This window comes from Balaenoptera musculus, chromosome 3 (genome assembly GCF_009873245.2).
Source record: "Balaenoptera musculus isolate JJ_BM4_2016_0621 chromosome 3, mBalMus1.pri.v3, whole genome shotgun sequence".
Classification (NCBI taxonomy): Eukaryota; Metazoa; Chordata; class Mammalia; order Artiodactyla; family Balaenopteridae; genus Balaenoptera; species Balaenoptera musculus.
This window is the reverse complement of record NC_045787.1, coordinates 41,090,965-41,108,898: the sequence shown is the minus strand read 5'-3', so window position 1 is coordinate 41,108,898 and position 17,934 is coordinate 41,090,965. Positions and strand designations below refer to the sequence as shown.

General features: G+C 40.2%; 1 protein-coding gene across 3 annotated transcripts; it reads left to right on the top strand.

Moving 5' to 3' along the window:
- The first annotated feature begins 4,875 nt into the window (after window positions 1-4,875).
- On the top strand, window positions 4,876-13,753 carry ESM1 (endothelial cell specific molecule 1). 3 transcript variants are annotated; one of them, XM_036845477.1, is made up of 3 exons: window positions 4,876-5,556; window positions 8,685-8,837; window positions 12,219-13,753. In XM_036845477.1, exons 1-3 carry the CDS (start codon window positions 5,256-5,258, stop codon window positions 12,317-12,319), a joined length of 555 nt encoding a protein of 184 aa, XP_036701372.1. In that variant the 5' UTR covers window positions 4,876-5,255; the 3' UTR covers window positions 12,320-13,753. The 3 variants fall into 3 exon arrangements, with proteins under 3 accessions (XP_036701372.1, XP_036701373.1, XP_036701374.1); XM_036845478.1 differs by lacking the exon at window positions 12,219-13,753 and adding an exon at window positions 10,616-10,878; XM_036845479.1 differs by lacking the exon at window positions 12,219-13,753 and adding an exon at window positions 10,326-10,546.
- Window positions 13,754-17,934: the final 4,181 nt, after the last annotated feature.

Here is a 17,934-nt window from a genome sequence, read left to right as displayed (position 1 = left end):
CTTTCTCACTCTAAAAGAGTTCCTGCCAGTTTGAGCCCACGGTGGAAGTTTCTAGATTTGGCCAGGGTTAGAAAAACAACCTGATTCTGTGGCTGCTTTCTCAGGGGACTCCATTGGAATCAGAGCTATGGATATGGTGTTAAAGTTCTTTGGGGGCTGCCCAGAGATTCAGGGTCAAGGTTCGTCAGAGATGCTGTGACTGTCCTGTGCTTATCTTCTCAGACTTCGCCACACTCACGGTTCTTGCAGGGCTGTTTGCTGTGAGCAACTGTGATTGTCCCCCACCTGCCTACAGCCTTGACCTTCTCGTTAAGACAAATCAGAGGACCCCATGCAGGCAAGAAGCCAAATTTAAGAAGTCCACTTCCCTTTACTCTTCTGAGCAGGTGTAGTTTTTGAAAATTTCCTGTAACATCAAATCCCTCTCTGCTATTAAAATTGTCTTTATTAAGAACTGAAACTTAGAGAACTGGAGAGATATTTCTTTTGGGAAAATGTTTACTCCAAGACATAAGATCATTTTTAAGGAATGAAGCAAACCTTTAGAAATTTCGACTCTTCATAATAATAGTCATGATGCCCCTTTTGGTCTTCTTAACTCATTACTGAGGTAGAGAGGAGAGATGAGGGGTTTAAGGTGACTTTCTTAAGGTCACATAGTTTGGTAGTGGCAGGGCTGTTTCTAGAACTCCTGCAAGCTATTTCCAGGGCCTCTGGCAGCTGACCTGTGACTGCTGTAAAAGTCGGTTTGGCAGAGATATATTTCATCAGGGTCTATCGGCCATGAAGAGCTCCATGAACTCCTTCTTAGGGTGGATGTGGTGCTGCCAGACCCAAGGCTGCAAGGTCAAGAGGACAAAGCTGGTTAGCTGTGCAGGAGCTGACATGATGGGACCAATGTCTCTGTTCAGACCCCACTCCACCCTCAGCTGCTTCTGTTGTCTCTGAAACCTCCACCTCATTCCAACCTGTCCAAGAACATGGGTCTCGCTTTGCTTGCCCTGGGGAACACAGTGGTGCCCACTGTAACTCACTGTTCTCTGAAAATGGTTCTGGGAAACAGTTGATTATGTTTACATATTTATTAAGTATAAGCTTAATAAATATGTCCTGGACACATGCAAAATGGCCATCAGCTGGTGTCAAAGCACGAAGACTTTCAGATGGTACCGAAAGCAAAAACTAAAACTAAACTAAAAACAATGTCTCATACACCTAAATTTCTCCGCTTGCCCCTTGGAAATTTTCACCTTCAAGGCTGCCTTCGTAATTCAATTGAAATCAAACCTATCTGGTAAAGAAATTTGTGAGGAAGGCACAATACGCATGGTACCATTTGAATTGACCATGAGGGTTTGGAACCTTGTCAGAGCCTTTCCCACTTTACCTATCTGGAAAAGATGCTTGATATTTGGTTACAAGCAATTATAATGTGCAAAATCAAACACAAAATACCAGTGCACATTACCTAGGCTTATTTTCTTGCTTGGCACAATATCAGGTTTAAGAAAAAAAATTACAATGGTATTTTAAATGCACAAGGTATACTGGGTTGAATTGTTATGTGGTTTTATCGTGTCTCTGGCCCCCACTGCAGAAGGCCACGTGCTGTCCTTTGGATCCTGAGATGGTCTGTTTGACCCACCGTAGCTTGAACTTGCATTTTCAGAGCTGTGAAAGCTTATGTGATTCCCCTTGGCCTCACTGACAACCGATGTACAGAACAGGTTAGAGATTTGCCAGTCCCAGCTCAAAGCAAGCCCGCCAAGGGGGACCTCAAGTCCTCTTCATCACCAGCTCTGCCTTCACATCATTTTTTTTTCTGTGCAGATTAAAGTTGGCTGCTTGTTTACTCGTGCTCTGATTTCCTAACTCCTTGTGGTCATACATAGTTAGCTTTCTTCATAAGATTGGTTGATCTAAGCTCAAAGTTGGGAAAGATAAAAATACAACTAGACAAAAATCCATTAGGGACTGTGCGGGGACCAACAGTTTTTGTTGGGTCTTGGAAGGAATTGAAGGAGCCCCCAAAATGAGCTGTTAGGTACTATGTATTGAGATAGTTCCACCATTTATGAGCTCTGCTGAGCATATTTTCTTCACCCCTCTGTGTACTGTGTTTTGGTTTACTATTACTGTGGATTTGGTATCCTCAGCTTATATCTTCTCTCTATGTCATTGTCATTTACCAGAGGTATTATCAATTTTGAGAAATGCAGAAGATGGTACCCTCAAGCTCCCCTTCTTCTTCCCCTTAACACTTGGGATTTTGACATTCAAAGGCCTTTATTGTTTCTTCCTTAAATTCCTGTAAAAATCAGAAGGTTCTTACTTATTTATTATTTTTCTGTATTCATTGCCAATTCTAAGGTGACTATATTTTTAAAATGAAGAGTAGCCATCATTTATTGAATGCCTATTGCTTGATTGACACTTCCCATCCCCTATCTTATCAATCTTAACAATAACCCTATTAAGAAGGTATTATTGGCCCCATTGTACACCACGAGGAAATGGAGGCTTAGAGACATTAAACTAAGTTCCCTTAGGGAGTAAGTGGCAGAGCAGAGATCAGATCCAGCTCTGACAGAATCCAAAATTCATAGCAAGCCCAAACTAGTGTGCGGACTGGATCCAGTCTAAAAGAAATGAAGGCACGGATAATGTTTTCTAATTTGAATGAAATGCTGGCCAACATTTAAAAATTAGGAGATTACTTTCAAAAGTCTGGATTCTAGCTTCTCTTTGAAGAAATTAGAAGATTGGGCACAGTGCGCTCATATTCCTGTGTGGTAGCAGTCAGCCAGCCCTGCGGAGTGGCTTCTTCCCTTACAGAAGGCGTGTACTCTCAGGTGGACAAAATCCTCTCCTTCCTATTGCATGACACCTTGTGTAGCTCACCGCCTCACCCACCTGGGTCACCTGCATGCCTTTGATTTTGCAGTCCTTATTCTAGTCTCTGGAGATGGTCTGTCTTTGGGTTGGAGTCCTGGCTTTATCATTTGCTAACTCTGTGACCTTGGACAAGTTACTTAACTCCTTTAGTTCTCAGTTTTCTCATCTCTGAGATGGGGATAAGAACAGTACCTAGCTCTTGAGGTTGCTTTGAAAGTATGGTAATCCACATAAAGTGCTTAGCATGGTGTCTAGTACCTCATAAGCTTTCTATAATAATTAGGTGTTATTATTAACCACTATTCCAATTAACCACTCTCCTCAGAAAGTGGGGTTCAGCAAAGTCTGAATAAGAAACCTTTCCCAGGGTCAGCCTAAATTGTGAACTAGGCCATCAGAACATTGGCCATGGAAGCATGATTATGTTGTAATAGGCAATAGAGTGTGTGGCTTTGACACGAGACTGACATGGTTCAAGTTCATCCTCTGACATTTTGGGGATCTTGGACAAATTATTTAACCTCTTTCTGACACAGGTTCCTCATTTGTAAAATGGGTATGAGAATAATACCTACTTCATAAGGTTGGGTGAGGATCAAGTGAGTTAATACATGTAAAATGCTTTGGAACGGTGCTTGGTACATACCATGCACTCAGTGGATGTTACCTACTACTGAAAACAATTAATCAGAGTGTGCTGTTTGCCTCTGGGGAGATGAAGATAGAATATTTTAAATTGGATTGTCATGAAAAATTTGGGAAATTTGGAGGCTAAGTTGCTTGCCTTCACTTCCCATCTTCTCAGTTCCCTGCAGCTCGGTTTCCATTCCCTCCATCCTCCTAAAATTGCACATTTGAAGGCTAATCATAAGGTCACATCCAATGAACTCGACCTCATCTTCTAGAAGGGACAAGAACTTTAGAGATCAGCTAGCCTAATACTGTCAGTTCTCCAAAGGGAAGCAGAGGCTGAGAGAAGCCCTGTGGCTTGCCCATCGCTAACTTGGGACTGACCAAGAGTTATCAACTTCGTTGGTTGTGTATTTACTAGATGACAGTGGGAATATGTCTATTTTCATAGGTGGTGGGGCTTGGACTCCAACACGTAGCTAGTGTAAGAATTCTCCTCTCTCTTTCAAACTTGCTCTTTCTGCCCCACAAACCTTGCTTAATGAGGCCTAGAACCAGTTAATATATTAAGAGAACTGCTCTGTCTTCCCCAGTGGGACCTAGGCCCTGTGACCCTCCACAGCATGAAGACCTTGTTTCCTGATGGGTAATGTTTTCCCTTCCCTGTGACTTGCCTCTCTGGGCCATGGTCTGATTTGCCTGCTGGCTCATTTGTTTCCTTGGGCTGTCTGCCTTGTTTGGCGGTTTTTAGTGAGCGTTCTGATCGATGCCAGGAGGTGAGGGGAAGGGCTCCGAATGGGCTCAATCATTGGACAAGCAGACTTGGTGATGGATGAGCCTTCTCCCCAGTGAGTTTTGGGTCAGGACAAGTCCAACTGATAAGTTTTTCCAGGACTGAGTAAGCCAGAAACAGTGTCTGCAGCATCTTACCACTTCTGTGGGTTTTGTATTGATTTTAAAGGAAATTCTCAGCGGCAGATCCACATCTTACTAGAAATATAGCGACATCCATGATAAACTTAGATATATGCCATGTGAATTGTTTTAGAAATAACATTGGATGAGGGGTGAGAGGAAGGAAGAGAGGGTCTTTAAAAAAAATCCCTTTCAAAATATTTTCTTTCTTCTAAGTATTGAAAAGGCCCACCATAACCCTTTCTTCTTCCAAATGATCTCATAGCTATTTATTGAAAGGAAATACCAAATGTTTATTTATTTTTTTAAAAGGAGCTTCTTCGGTCCTGATGATTCATGTCGATATAATTTTCCTCATGACTGCAGAGGCTCCTAGACAAAGCTATGCCCCAACTGATGTGCTGGTGTCCGAACAATTCCTGTCCTGGAGGAGGGTGTGCAGCCTTCTTTAGTCCCCCTTCACAGACGTCCTTGAGCCCTCGAGACGGATGTGAGCGAGTGTTTTAGTCCTCATGCAAAACAACCATCTAAACATAACAGATGACATCAGCTCGGGCTTTTCAATTCCTGGATGGCAGCAGTGTGTTAATCCAGCCTTCATCCTGGATTTCATAAACTAAAACAAGAGAGCCTGGCAGGAGGACAGCGCTGCTGCTGGGTTGAGGAAATTGATGACGGGGAAGCAAGCATGCGGGCAACCCAGTGTATAAAACTCATAAACGTGTAGGCAGAGGCTCAGCTACCACTTTGGACGGCTTCTTCCCGCCAGCAAAGACCCCGCCGCGGGAAGCGGAGCCCGAGCCGCCGCGGGAAACATGAAGAGCCTCCTGCTGTTGGCCACGCTCCTGGTCCGCGCGCACCTGGCGGCGGCCTGGAGCACCAAGTACGCGGTCGATTGCCCCGAGCGTTGTGACACTCACGAGTGCAAAAGCAGCCTGCGCTGTAAGAGGACGGTGCTGGACGACTGTGGCTGCTGCCGGGTGTGCGCCGCTGGCCCGGGAGAAACTTGCTACCGCACGGTCTCAGGCATGGATGGCGTGAAGTGTGGCCCCGGGCTGAGGTGTCAGTTTTACAGTGAGGAGGATGATTTTGGTGACGAGTTTGGTATCTGCAAAGGTAAAGAGTGACCCCTTTCTTCTCCCCGCCCAGGGCACACTGAGGGCTTTTAGCCAGCGTGAGAGATGAGGAGCCTTTTCTCAAAATGCAAAGAGGGAAAATGCAGGTGGGTTAGGGACCAGGTCCCACACTGATGCTGTCATAGAGAGAGAGAGAGAAAGATAACTCTGCAGATTGCAGCTGAACCCAGTGTGCAAGAAAGCCCAGAAAGGAATACAGCATTTCACTCATTATGCCTAGATTTTTTTTTTTCAAGTTCCGATTGAAGACTGTGTTGCCTCCTTTTCTGGAAAACTTCAAGAACTTGACAGGTAATCTGTTATGGATGGTTTAGGTGTCCTCTCTTCTGCAGTCAGTGATTACAGAGGTCTGCACTGGATAACCTCTTGGAGTGGTGACTAGCCCTGCGGTTTAGTGATTCTTTGATCTTAAAAGGGTCCACGGGATGGAGGGCACCTCTCAAGATCAAATATTTCTGATGAACACTAATGCACTTTGTGAAATAGGGCAGCTTAAGTCATCTAGCAAAATGACTCACATTCTTGGAGGAAGATACCCTGAAGTATAAAACAAACCTCATTCCACTCTATAAAAGGTTTTGGTCATCTAGAAAAATGAGTGTAAGACCAGGAAAAATAACACCTAAAGAAAAATTAAAATTGGAACTCTGTAAAGAAAGAGGTTAGCACTCTTACAGACTTACAGAAAAACTTTATTAGGTTGAAATTATAGCTAAACAATGTAGTTAAACATTTGTAGAATTTATTTCAAACTTAGTGACTGCAGTTTACAATGTTTAACATGTTTAGAAACGAAAGAATGGTGATTTTAAAATACTCTGTGTATGGATACCTCATGATCTCATGTTAAGAACTATTATTAAGATTCAACACATATGTTATAGCCCCATTCATCAGTTTTACAGTACAAAGAAGCTTTTATTTTTATTTTTTATACATCTTTATTGGAGTATAATTACTTTACAATGCTGTGTTAGTTTCTGCTGTACAACAAAGTGAATCAGCTATAAAGAAGCTTTTAAAATTAAAGGGACTGAGAAGTTTCTAAATAATTCTGATTTTATGTGTTTAATACAACTGTAAGCTTTTATGAATGATAATCATCCAGTATTGAGCTAATCCCATTAATTCTTTTAGAAAAATATTTTATAAATCAGTTACCTTTTAGGCCACAAAACATACTAAAGGTTAGGAAATAAATGCTTGAACTTTTAGGAGAATTTTATTTTTTGCTTAGCTTATTTTTGTTTATAACCAATAAAAAGTAGAATAGTGAGGAAACATTTTCTCTGGTGGACATTTCTTTCAGCTGAGTAGGATCTGTATTTTCTGTAAATTATAGGGCTTATCAGCCAAGAAAAAAGTACTTCACATAGGGAAGTTAGGGAGGAAGTGGTTAACACAATCATACTTATGATATAACAAGTATATGCCGTGGATTGCTTTTTCTCTTGGCATAAAAATTGACTCTGTATGTGTGATTGTAAATGTCCAATTACATATGGGTAAAGAAACAAGCTGTAAGGCATCTGGAGTCTTTAGCACTCCAATATTCACTGAATGATTGAGGTAGCTGTTAATAAGATATATTTTTAAAGGCTGTTTAGGATAGCTCTTGGACATCCTTCAGATTGCAAGTGAGTCTGGTTTCGAACATTTACTCTCTGCTGCAAATAGTGAGGTTGTGTGAACCTCAGCAGTTAGATACATTATATTTTGCTATAGGCAAACTCTCTAGTTTAGCTTTTTTTTTTTAAAGAACACCCCTATGAAAACTGTATACGTTAGCTGCATATCTGGATGTTTTTTAAATATTCAGATGTTTGGTGTCACGTTGCCCAGATAACAATATTTATTGAACACCTACTATCTGCCCAGCATTATTCAGTACATTGAGGGATACAATAGAAGCATAACTGAGAATTTGGCTAAAGTTTTAGTTTTCAATATCACTGGAGACACAGTCAGATCCCAATGCTGTGTGCTTTTCTGCCAGAGACTTTTTTCAGGATCCCTTTTAAGAACTATTCTTCCCAACAGAGAGGCCAGTGTTTAAAACCAGGTTCTTCTCTAATCTGAAGGATGCAGAGTACAGCAGTCCTAGATCTCTTTAAAAAATATATTTTGTTAATATCTATCTTGATCATTCTGTGGAATATTAGATTGCTAAAGACTTAGATGCCTCACAACTTGTTTCTTCACCCATGTGTGATTGTACATTTACAAGGATATTCTTATGCCATGAGAATAAATATTCTGCTTGACTGTTCAAGGCTGGCTAGTCTATTGAGATGCTATTTACATCATAAAACCCATGCATTTTTACTAAATGAGTTTGTTCTCTTTTTCTCAATATAGTATGTTTTAGGCTAAGTATGAAAACATCGAAGCTCTACAAGCTTCCAGATTTGGTTAGGTATACGAATATATTCTCAGCTTTCTTGTCATTTAGCATATTGGATCTTAGCTCTGCAGAGGGTTTTATTAGTGAATCCGCTTAACATCTGGAGGAGTTAGGTACATTTGTACCGCCATTTTGATATATAAGGAAGTTGGTAAGAGTTGGAGCAGATTGAGGTTTAGCCACTTAGTGAAGAGCTAGGATGATCGCCCTCTTAGCCCCTGGTTAGTTTAAGCCCTTTCCTGTACCTTTACAACAGTAAATTGTCTGTGATTACAGGGGATTCAAATACAGCATCATATCTCTTAAACTCTGTGAGGAACTGATGCACATGTCTGTTCAATTGCCCACCTTCACTGAGCTGTCACAGAGGTAGCCCATGAGAGCTCATCTTTTGGTATCTAAGCAGAAAGTAGACAGAATTAAGACTGGTTCAAGGATATTGGTTACGTGTATCTGTCTTCGGTTAAACTTCACAGCAAGACACTACAAGTGAGGCATCCATTATCTGGTCTTAGTGTGTGATTTCACATTTGTGACTTAAAGTTTCAATTTTCAAAGCCTGGGACTTTTGGAGAATTGGGTTTTATCTGATAGTCAATATTCATGAGGTTTGTTCAATTCCTGAGGCTGTGCACACGGGCTGTGAGGATGGACGCGTATGTACAACAAGCAGCTCCCTCTCTCAACCTTCCCTTTATCCTTAGACTGCCCGTATGGCACCTTCGGGATGGAATGCAAACAGACCTGCAGCTGTCAGTCGGGCATATGTGACAGGGTGACCGGCAAATGTCTGAAGTTTCCCTTCTTCCAATATTCAGTAGCCAAGGCTGCCAACCAGAGATTTGTTTCTCACACAGGTAAGAATTGATTCCTGTATAAACATTGAAACATAGCCTCATTTTCAGTTTGAATAAGAAAAAATATGGATGAGTAGAATAAGATGTTGGTTTAAATGATTTAGTTTCTTTTATTTTACTTAAGGGGATGGTGGGAGGTTGTTGAAATTTGTTGCTTTTTTTCAAAGAAACCTCATTAATAATTTTGAAGATTATATAATTTTTGTAAAGTTTACCCAGTTTATATGGAGGATAAATATGATTGATTACAGAAAAAACCTGTAATAAAAAATAACCAAGATATACAAAGTTGTTTAAATTCTTCAGTGATCTGTTTTACATACGTACTAGACAAAGCTGCTTCTCTCCCAACTTCACATAGCAAGAGTACTGTGAGGAATTTATTGGAGAAGGCTTAAGAGCCAACATAGAAAATATAAAACATTTCTTTTTTTAAACCAAATGGAAGTGTTTAAATGGAATAATTCCAAGCATGCCTTTTTGTGGATTTTGGAGAGAATAAGAGATAGTATCTCTGATTAAAATTTGGGAGTCATCTCTAAACCTTTGAATGAAAGTGTGTAATATTCACATACTGCTTGTTAGTGCTTACGTATTTCTTACACAGGTTGTTAGAATGTGAGAAATACAGCCTATAAGACTGTGCTATTAACCTATTTGGTTATCTTGTTGAATAAATTGTTAGTACAATAAAGCTTTATTAAATTGGAAGTAGCTCATTTAAAACAACATGTAGCCAGAGCAACTGCTAGTATCAACAAACTGTATACTTTCCCCCCTCAGATACAAATAGTTGACAGTCCATATCGATTTCAGTTTTTGTTTCTGGTTCTTTGCACTTCAAATTAAATAAGATTTGAAATATTGACAAATGTGCTTATTTCCCAGCTTTACCTCCTTCTTACGTGTGGGTTCAGTTAAGTACATCAAGATAAAGGGGAAATACTGTGTTTTTCAGTGAATTATTATTTTTAAGTGTGGCTATGCCCTTAAACATTAATTTAAATTGAAAACCTGTTTTTAACCTATTAGGTGAATATCTATGTGAATACTTGATCCGGATATTGAGATCAGTATTAACATTATAAATACTCATGACTTGGCCCTATAGTTCTTGAAAAGCAAAATGGAAGAAAGTTGAATTTTAAGTTTGGAAAAATTTTTTTGTTGAGGTGAAATTCACTTAACATAAAATTAACCTTTTTAAAGTGAACAATTCAGTGGCATTTGGTACATTCACAGTGTTGGGAAGCCACCATCTCTATCTAGTTCCAGAACACTTTTCTCAGCTTCAGATAAAACCAATACCCATCAAGCAGTTACTCCCACTCTTCAACCCCTAGCAACCACCAATCTACTTTCTGAAATGAGGAATTTTTTGAACGGTTTGACTGTCTTTAGTACAGGGAAACCTATTACCGCAGCACAGCTAGCTGCCTCAAACACTTGCAGCTTCTTTTGTCTTATTTTGCTTTCTTAAAACCGTAGGCTACAAAGAACATTGAAGGAGCAACTTTAGAATCCTTCTTCACTCGTTTAAGATTGCACCTGAATCTTTCCCACCAAGAGAGAATTAAATCCCTGGTGAATCTTTGTTGCTGTTTGGGATGAAGGTCTGGGGGGCTCTCGAGCTCCTCTGGAATATTCCTCAGTGATGGAACTCTGTTGTCTCACCTCCATCCTTCCTGCTGCACACACAGGAGCACGTCTTCTGCTCCTCTGGACCCTTGTGCAGTCTCTTTCCCTCGGGCCTGTCACCCTCTCTCGTTTGCTTGCAGATTCTGCAAAAATCTTGACCACTGTATAGATGCCTTGGAAACAGATACACTTGACCCTTGAACAACATGGATTTGAACTGTGTGGATCCACGTATATGCACATTTTTTTCCCCAGTAAACATAGTACCTGTATTTTCATGTTACAGATCTTTAGATTAACTAAGTGTGGGGAACAGTTTGTTTTCGATTAGAGATCACAATCCGTGGAGTCAAAGAACTAGGGTTTGAGTCCTGATTCTATCCAAACCGTTTCAGCTTCCCGCCCTTGGGTGAGTCATTTACCAATTCCTTTGTTTGGGGGCAGGTATAACAGTACGTGGGTTTTCTACTGCATGGGGGTTGGCATCCCTAACACCAGCGTTGTTCAAGGTCAACTGTATTTTGCTGGATGAAAGTTACATTAAGGGTTACACAAAAAATATTTCTGTACCCAGATTAGGTATCAAGATTCTTATTAGAAATTTATGGAAAAAGCATTTTCTGACCTAAGGTGTTGCCTTTCCTGAGCTCGACTATTAGTGTAACCTCGGTCAACCTTAGTCAGGTTGAGGATGGAGCACAGAATATCCTAAAGACCTCGTGGGAAGGCTGCCCGGGAGCCCTTCCGTTCAGTTTTGCATTGTCCACGTTGGACTTCCTGGGCTTCAAGTGCTACTGTTTATAGGAGGGGGCTTGGGGCCTCTGTCCGGTCTTGGGCTTCATATCACCTCTGCAAAGCCTTTGTAAATGGAGCCAAGGTTCCTCAGCACAGGGACCTCAGAGGTGCCTTTCGTACCTTGATTGCATGAGGTTGTCTTCTCTAACTTTCTACCTGTTGGTCACAACATTCTTGGCAAGTGGACTTCCTGGTTTCCCTTCTTCATTTGTCGTTGTTGTTTAGTAGTGAGCTCTCCACCTTTCCAAGATTGGGAATTCACAAGCAGCTTTTTTTTGGGGGGGGGTGTGGGGTAGTGGTAAGATTTATTGAGTTTCATGAATTTACATACATTCATTTAACTGCTGGGCCATGTTAATCTTCATATAGCAGAATGTGCACTGCTAAAGCAAACACACCTCATTTTTCTTAGAAGCAGAAAATTTCATTTAAAAAATTCAAAATATTACAAACTTTATGTAGAGCAAGAACTATCTTTATAAAAGTTCTGCCCTTTGGTCTGCCTTCTGCATTCTGGAGCCACATCGATAAGCTAATTCCTCTTCCATACCAGATAGTATAAGAATCTTACTTAGAGATCTATACTTACAGCATTTGCTCATTCTGAAAGTACTTATTAAGTGCCTACTATGTTCCAAGCACTGTTGCAACAGTGAACAAAACAAAGTCCCTGCCTTCATGGAGCTGATACTCTAGTGGTGGAGTGAGATAATACAGGGAAAAAAAGACAAATGCATATATAGAATAATGTCAGGTGATAATAGGAGAATGAAGAGAAATAATTCAAGGAGGTGCTAATTGATAGAGAGCAGGTGAACACAGCATAGACTCTTGGAATCTATGAAAGATTTCATTGTAAATCCATTGTAAAATAAAAATAAGACAAAACCGTACTTGATCTTGAAGTTATAAACATTTGGACATGATTTGTATTCCTTCTCATTTCAGAGCATGACATGGCGTCTGGAGATGGCAATGCAGTGAGAGAAGAACTCGTGAAGGAGAATGCTGCCCGGTCTCCTGTAATGAAGTGGTTAAATCCACGCTGATCCTGGGTGGGATTTCCAAGAGAAGACTCTATTTTAATGATCATTCAACACACAGCCAACACTTTAGGAATTGTCTGTATTATAGCATATGGACATGTCACTTTTGGAGACTAAATGTGATTCAGGGTGGGTCCAGAAAAAAACTGTAGGCTACTAACAATCCATAAAATGCATATGACTGGAGACTTTTAGATATTTGTTAAATATTTGAATGCATATAGATTTGTTTAATATGTGTTTATAGTAATAGTGAAGAACTAAAAATGCAACTTAGATAATCTTAACCTGGAGGGAGATCAGCCAAAGAGAAGGCTAGCCGAACCTGAAGACCACAGCACGTCCACGGTTCTTGACTCGATGTACATTAATGTTGGGATATGGGCGGAGGAAGAGTTAGCAGCAAGAGAAGGTGGCGTTGGGGGTGGGAGAGTATGACATTTAGATATTCCTTGTGGTAGCCTCAGTAGAATTTAATTGTGCTTTTTTTTCACTTTGGGAAAAGTGAAAACAAAACAGTCCCTGAAGGAAGTGGGATGTTTGAAGCTTGCGGGAGTTTGAGTAGTAGCCTTGAATTGAGGCAGGTTTCAAAGGGCTGCTAATGTAGTTCCCAGGTTACCGCATCTGAAGGATGGTTCTGGGGCACAGGGCAAACACACACTTCCATAAATGGTTTTAAAGAATGCCACCTCAGATTGAGAGAGCAAGGAAGTATTTTGCACACTTGGGGGAAGTGTGAAGGTAAATATTTATATATTTTTGTAAACAGTTGTTAGTACAAATCATCCTCCATACCCATATTTATCACCCTCTTGAGAAAATAAACATAATATTGTTGTTTAAAATGGTTAGAATAAAAGTATAACTCTATAAGGTTTTCAAACACCCAAGGCATGGTAAATTTATTATTAATAATTATAGTAATATTAACAGTAATAAGTATACGAGAAACCTAGAAAAATTTAGTCACTATGGATTTATAAAATGTCAAAAACTTGAGCAACAGAGGGAATTTATTTAAAAGTAAGTGCAGTGACATAGATGAGTTTTAAATTCAAAGTAGAAAAAGCTTTTTAGGAGGTTTGGAAGAGAGTCAATTTCAGCAGGAAACGTCAACTTTAAAATATAGTTCATATTAATGTATTTTTTTCTTTAAACTTGGTTGATAAGTGGAATTTTGAGTACACTTGGAAGGATCTTAGCACAAACAGGACTGTTGTACTAGATTTTGTTAGGAAATATTTGCAGAAGTATTTTATTTGGAGTGAAGAATTATTTAAGAATTATTTCACTATTTACCTGTATTTTATTCTCAAAGTTTGCCAACAGAGTTGTGAATGTGTGTGTGGCAAGGTCTTTGAATGTAAGCTGAATAAGCTGTTAGGATTTGTTTTAAAAGGACAAGTTTATTATTGATCAATAAAAAAAACAAGACAGCCTCTCCGAGTCCATTCATGACTTCGTTAATCATTAGAATATTTAAATGATTCATTCAATGAATAAGAACTCTTTAATACATATCAAAGGACAGGCTCCTCATGTAAATTTTCTGCTACAGATAAGCATCTTCTGTCAAAATGTGAGACCAGAATATGTATTTCTGCCTCACATTTTTGGTCAACCGATGCCTTAGAGCTTCCTGAAAAGTTGGTCCTTATACATTAACCCATTCCACAGAGGCAAAACAAAAACCAAAAACCAAAAACCAAAAAAACTTCTACTGGTGTTTGAAAGTGGTTGCAAACTTTTCAGTTAGGCAAAGACAAACCTTTCAGTGCCCATAAAAGAGTAGTTAAAAAAAAAAAAAAAAAAAAAAGAGAGAGTAGTAACATACAGATTTGAAGCTTGAGAGTACCATATTCAAGAATAGTATTAAACCCAACATTGTAAATCAACTATACTTCAATAAAAGTTAAAAAAAAGAATAGTATATGTTCACTCAGCCTTATATGCAAATTATGGAAATATTTTAAGTGAATCAATACAATGTGGAAAAAATTATGTTTGTATTAGGAAAAACATCCAGTTTGCATGAATTAATTCTTTTTTTTTAAGTTTTTTTTAAAAAATTAATTAATTTATTTATTTATTTATTTTTGGCTGTGTTGGGTCTTCGTTTCTGTGCGAGGGCTTTCTCTAGTTGCGGCAAGTGGGGGCCACTCTTCATCGCGGTGCGCGGGCCTTTCACTGTCGCAGCCTCTCTTGTTGCGGGGCACAGGCTCCAGACGCGCAGGTTCAGTAGTTGTGGCTCACGGGCCTAGTTGCTCCGCGGCATGTGGGATCTTCCCAGACCAGGGCTCGAACCTGTGTTCCCTGCATTGGCAGGCAGAGTCTCAACCACTGTGCCACCAGGGAAGCCCAATTCTTTTTTTTTAAGAGAGGAGAAACTGGATGTGAATGAGATAATGTTACATTAATACAAGATATAAATATTATTATTAAATGAAACAGAAAGCACTGAAAATCTTTACTTTCACTACTGTGCAATGAAGTTTCAGAATACACTCTCAGGGGGTGGGGTTACTTAAAGATCTGCCATCTTGACCTGAAGCCCAGGACACAGTTCAGTTGCCCCTTTGGGGTAATGTAGATGGTGGAACATGAGCTAGACTAGGGCAGGGCTTGCCTCTGCTCCTGACCATGCAGCAACCACCTGTGTGACCATGGGCAATAAAGTCAAACGAAGGTGAGCTCATCCTCTCTCAGTTGCAGGCATGTTTTCTAGTTTCCCAGCTTCATGCTACTGGGGGCTTTTTGTTTTCTTCATTCCAAACACTAGTACCTGTCTATCCTGAATTGCTCTGTCATCTTCTGACTCTATTCTTCATAACAGTGGTCTCCAAAATCTTTGGATTCTGCATGCTTTTTTTTTGTTTAAAATAAATTTATTTATTTATTTATTTTTGCTGTGTTGGGTCTTCGTTTCTGTGCGAGGGCTTTCTCTAGTTGCGGCGAGCGGGGGCCACTCTTCACCGCGGTGCGCGGGCCTCTCACTATCGCGGCCTCTCTTGTTGCGGAGCACAGGCTCCAGACGCGCAGGCTCAGTAGTTGTGGCTCACGGGCCCAGTTGCTCCGCGGCATGTGGGATCTTCCCAGCCAGGGCTTGAACCCGTGTCCCCTGCATTGGCAGGCAGACTCTCAACCACTGCGCCACCAGGGAAGCCCTCTGCATGCTTTTTGATTGCAATTTTTTTGAGCATGCAATTTTAAACTATATACATAGTATGGTATTTGTACATTATGCTCATTATAAAACATACACTCAAACTAGAAAGTTTTAAAAGGATAAGAACTAAATAGAAATAGAAGTTCTGAGATTTTCTTCCTACATCCCAAGGGGCCATACTGGGAAACACCTGAGAAGCAAAAGAAAATGCCATAGGTCAGTGGTCTGAAATGAGGCCCAACCTCATTTGATATTAAAGAGAAACCAAGCTGGCAAGTATTCCATACAATAAATATTTCTGGAATGAATGGATGGATGGATGAGTGGATGAGTGAAAGGATGGATGGGTAGCTAGGAGGGTGGAAGGATAGATGGGAAGAGAGATGGACGGGTAGATAGATGAATGGATGATCGGAGGGATGAATGAATGAAGCTGGTGATAGGCCTTCTGCCTCCAGCAGAGCTGCAGCCACTGAGGGAGTAGATGGCCTCTCATTTCCTTTCATCCGCCAGCTCCTCTCTTTCCTTAATGGCTAACTTGTTGTGCCTATTGGGATTGAAAAAACCGGGGGCGTACGTTAGAGTCAATGAATATGACAAATAAGGATGCCCAGAGCAACAGACACAGGGAGTGCATCGCCCGCAGGCATTGCACACATCACCGTGGTAGCAAAAATATAAAGTAATTTCCTTGGTAGCCAGGCTGGGTGGTCATTTTCTGTGAGAGGCAATCTGGGAGGACTGTTGTTTCCATCCTACACTGTATTCCTTCCCTTTACCCTGAGCTCCCTAGGAGAAGAGAATCCATAGATTTAATTCAACATCACACAGATATTTAGAGGGTGAATTGATTATTTCTGATTACCCATCAGTTAACGTTAGTCATTAAACTAAGGCTTATCTTTAAAAGGGTATGTATTATAGAGCAGCGGTTCTCAAATTTTAATGTGCATCAGAATCCTTGATAAAACACAAATGACTGATTCAGTATGTCTGAGGTGAGGCTCAAGGATTTTCCATTTTAACAAGTTTCCAGGTGATAGAGGTGCTGCTGGTCCAGGGACCGCACTTTGAGAATCACTGATATTGGGAAATCTAGATTTGCCTAGAAGGGAGATAAACTAAGGGGTTTATCAAAAGCAATAATTGTTGGCCTTATGAAAGAATGCACTGCAATATTTCTTAGCCACTTGGTTCATTTAAGTTTTTGTTTGAAGATACATAACTATTTAAGTAGCTGAGAAGGTTGAAATGTCAGAAACGTTAAGCTAAACTGTGGAGACTTGTGAGGTACAAGTAGAAGATTATAGGAGGAGGATAGAGGTGGGAGAACCAAAGACTTAGGAAACAATCAGGGAGACTGTGGCCTCAAGAAGAGTGACGAGTGGTGCCATGCATCATGGAGCGATCCGGCAGACCTGAAGAGTCCCTGGTGGCCAGAGTCAAGCAGTGTCCGTGAAGAGGTCAGGCTGGATGTGTGAATGAAGGGCATTGCATGCAGGTGAGCACTGTTTCAGAAGGTCATCTGGGAAGGACAGAACAGCAGTTAGTCTGCAACTGGAGAGGAGAAACCCTAGTGACTAGCAGAGTATTTCTTTCTTTCTCTCCCCCTCTCCCCCAAGATTAGAGAGACACCGTTCTAAGCTAACGGTTATCAGTCAGAAATGGAGATAAAGGCTTTCTGAAGCGATGGTATAGTTTGATGTGATTACATGAATCCAGTTTAGAAAATTCCACTTATATAGATTTTTGAGATGTAACTTTTACATAGTAGATATATTTATACACTTTTCAACCCCCTAGAAAATACAGCAGTGCATGGAAATCTGAGATACTGGGGTTGAGAAGAGGGGCCTAAAGAATTAGTCTAAATCTTTTATTTTACAGATAAAAACACCCCTAGGTCCAAATAATTTCAGTGATAAAATGTTACGCTTGGTGGTGAAAACTCTGCTACTTATCATTGTACCACTTTTAGCCATTGATTTTTAGAAATGAAAACATTAAAGTCTTTAGTTTACCTACCCCATATTTAAAAATATGCACACGCACACACACACACAAACACGCATACACATATATATGAAAGTTTAAAAAAGTATACACACTTTCATGCAAAAATTGTACTTTTATAAGTTTATTCTAAGGAAATAATTTTTTAAAGTGTTCAAAAATGTTTTTGCAACTAATTTTGCAGCTTTTACAACATTGAAAAATTATAAATGATATGAAAAGGTCGTGGATAGGGTATTGGTTAAAGAAATGACAGTGGAGCCAAGAACGGACTCTGATTTAAACATTGAAAATGATGAGGTGCATAGAGTGATTGACGTGTTCACTGCAAAGCAGAGGGCGACAATGTATTTAGTGCTAGCATTTGGTCAGGTAGTGCGGCTGACGGTGGAGCACACAGGGTCTTCCTTGCCGAAACCACAATCAGGATGCAGAATCC

Bases quoted from the DNA above. Each gene is read 5' to 3' on its own strand.
- ESM1 (XM_036845477.1), top strand. From the start codon at position 5,256: ATGAAGAGCCTCCTGCTGTTGGCCACGCTCCTGGTCCGCGCGCACCTG. The intron at 5,557-8,684 runs GTAAAGAGTGAC...CTTTATCCTTAG, and splicing joins CGAGTTTGGTATCTGCAAAG to ACTGCCCGTATGGCACCTTC. The intron at 8,838-12,218 runs GTAAGAATTGAT...TTCTCATTTCAG, and splicing joins GAGATTTGTTTCTCACACAG to AGCATGACATGGCGTCTGGA.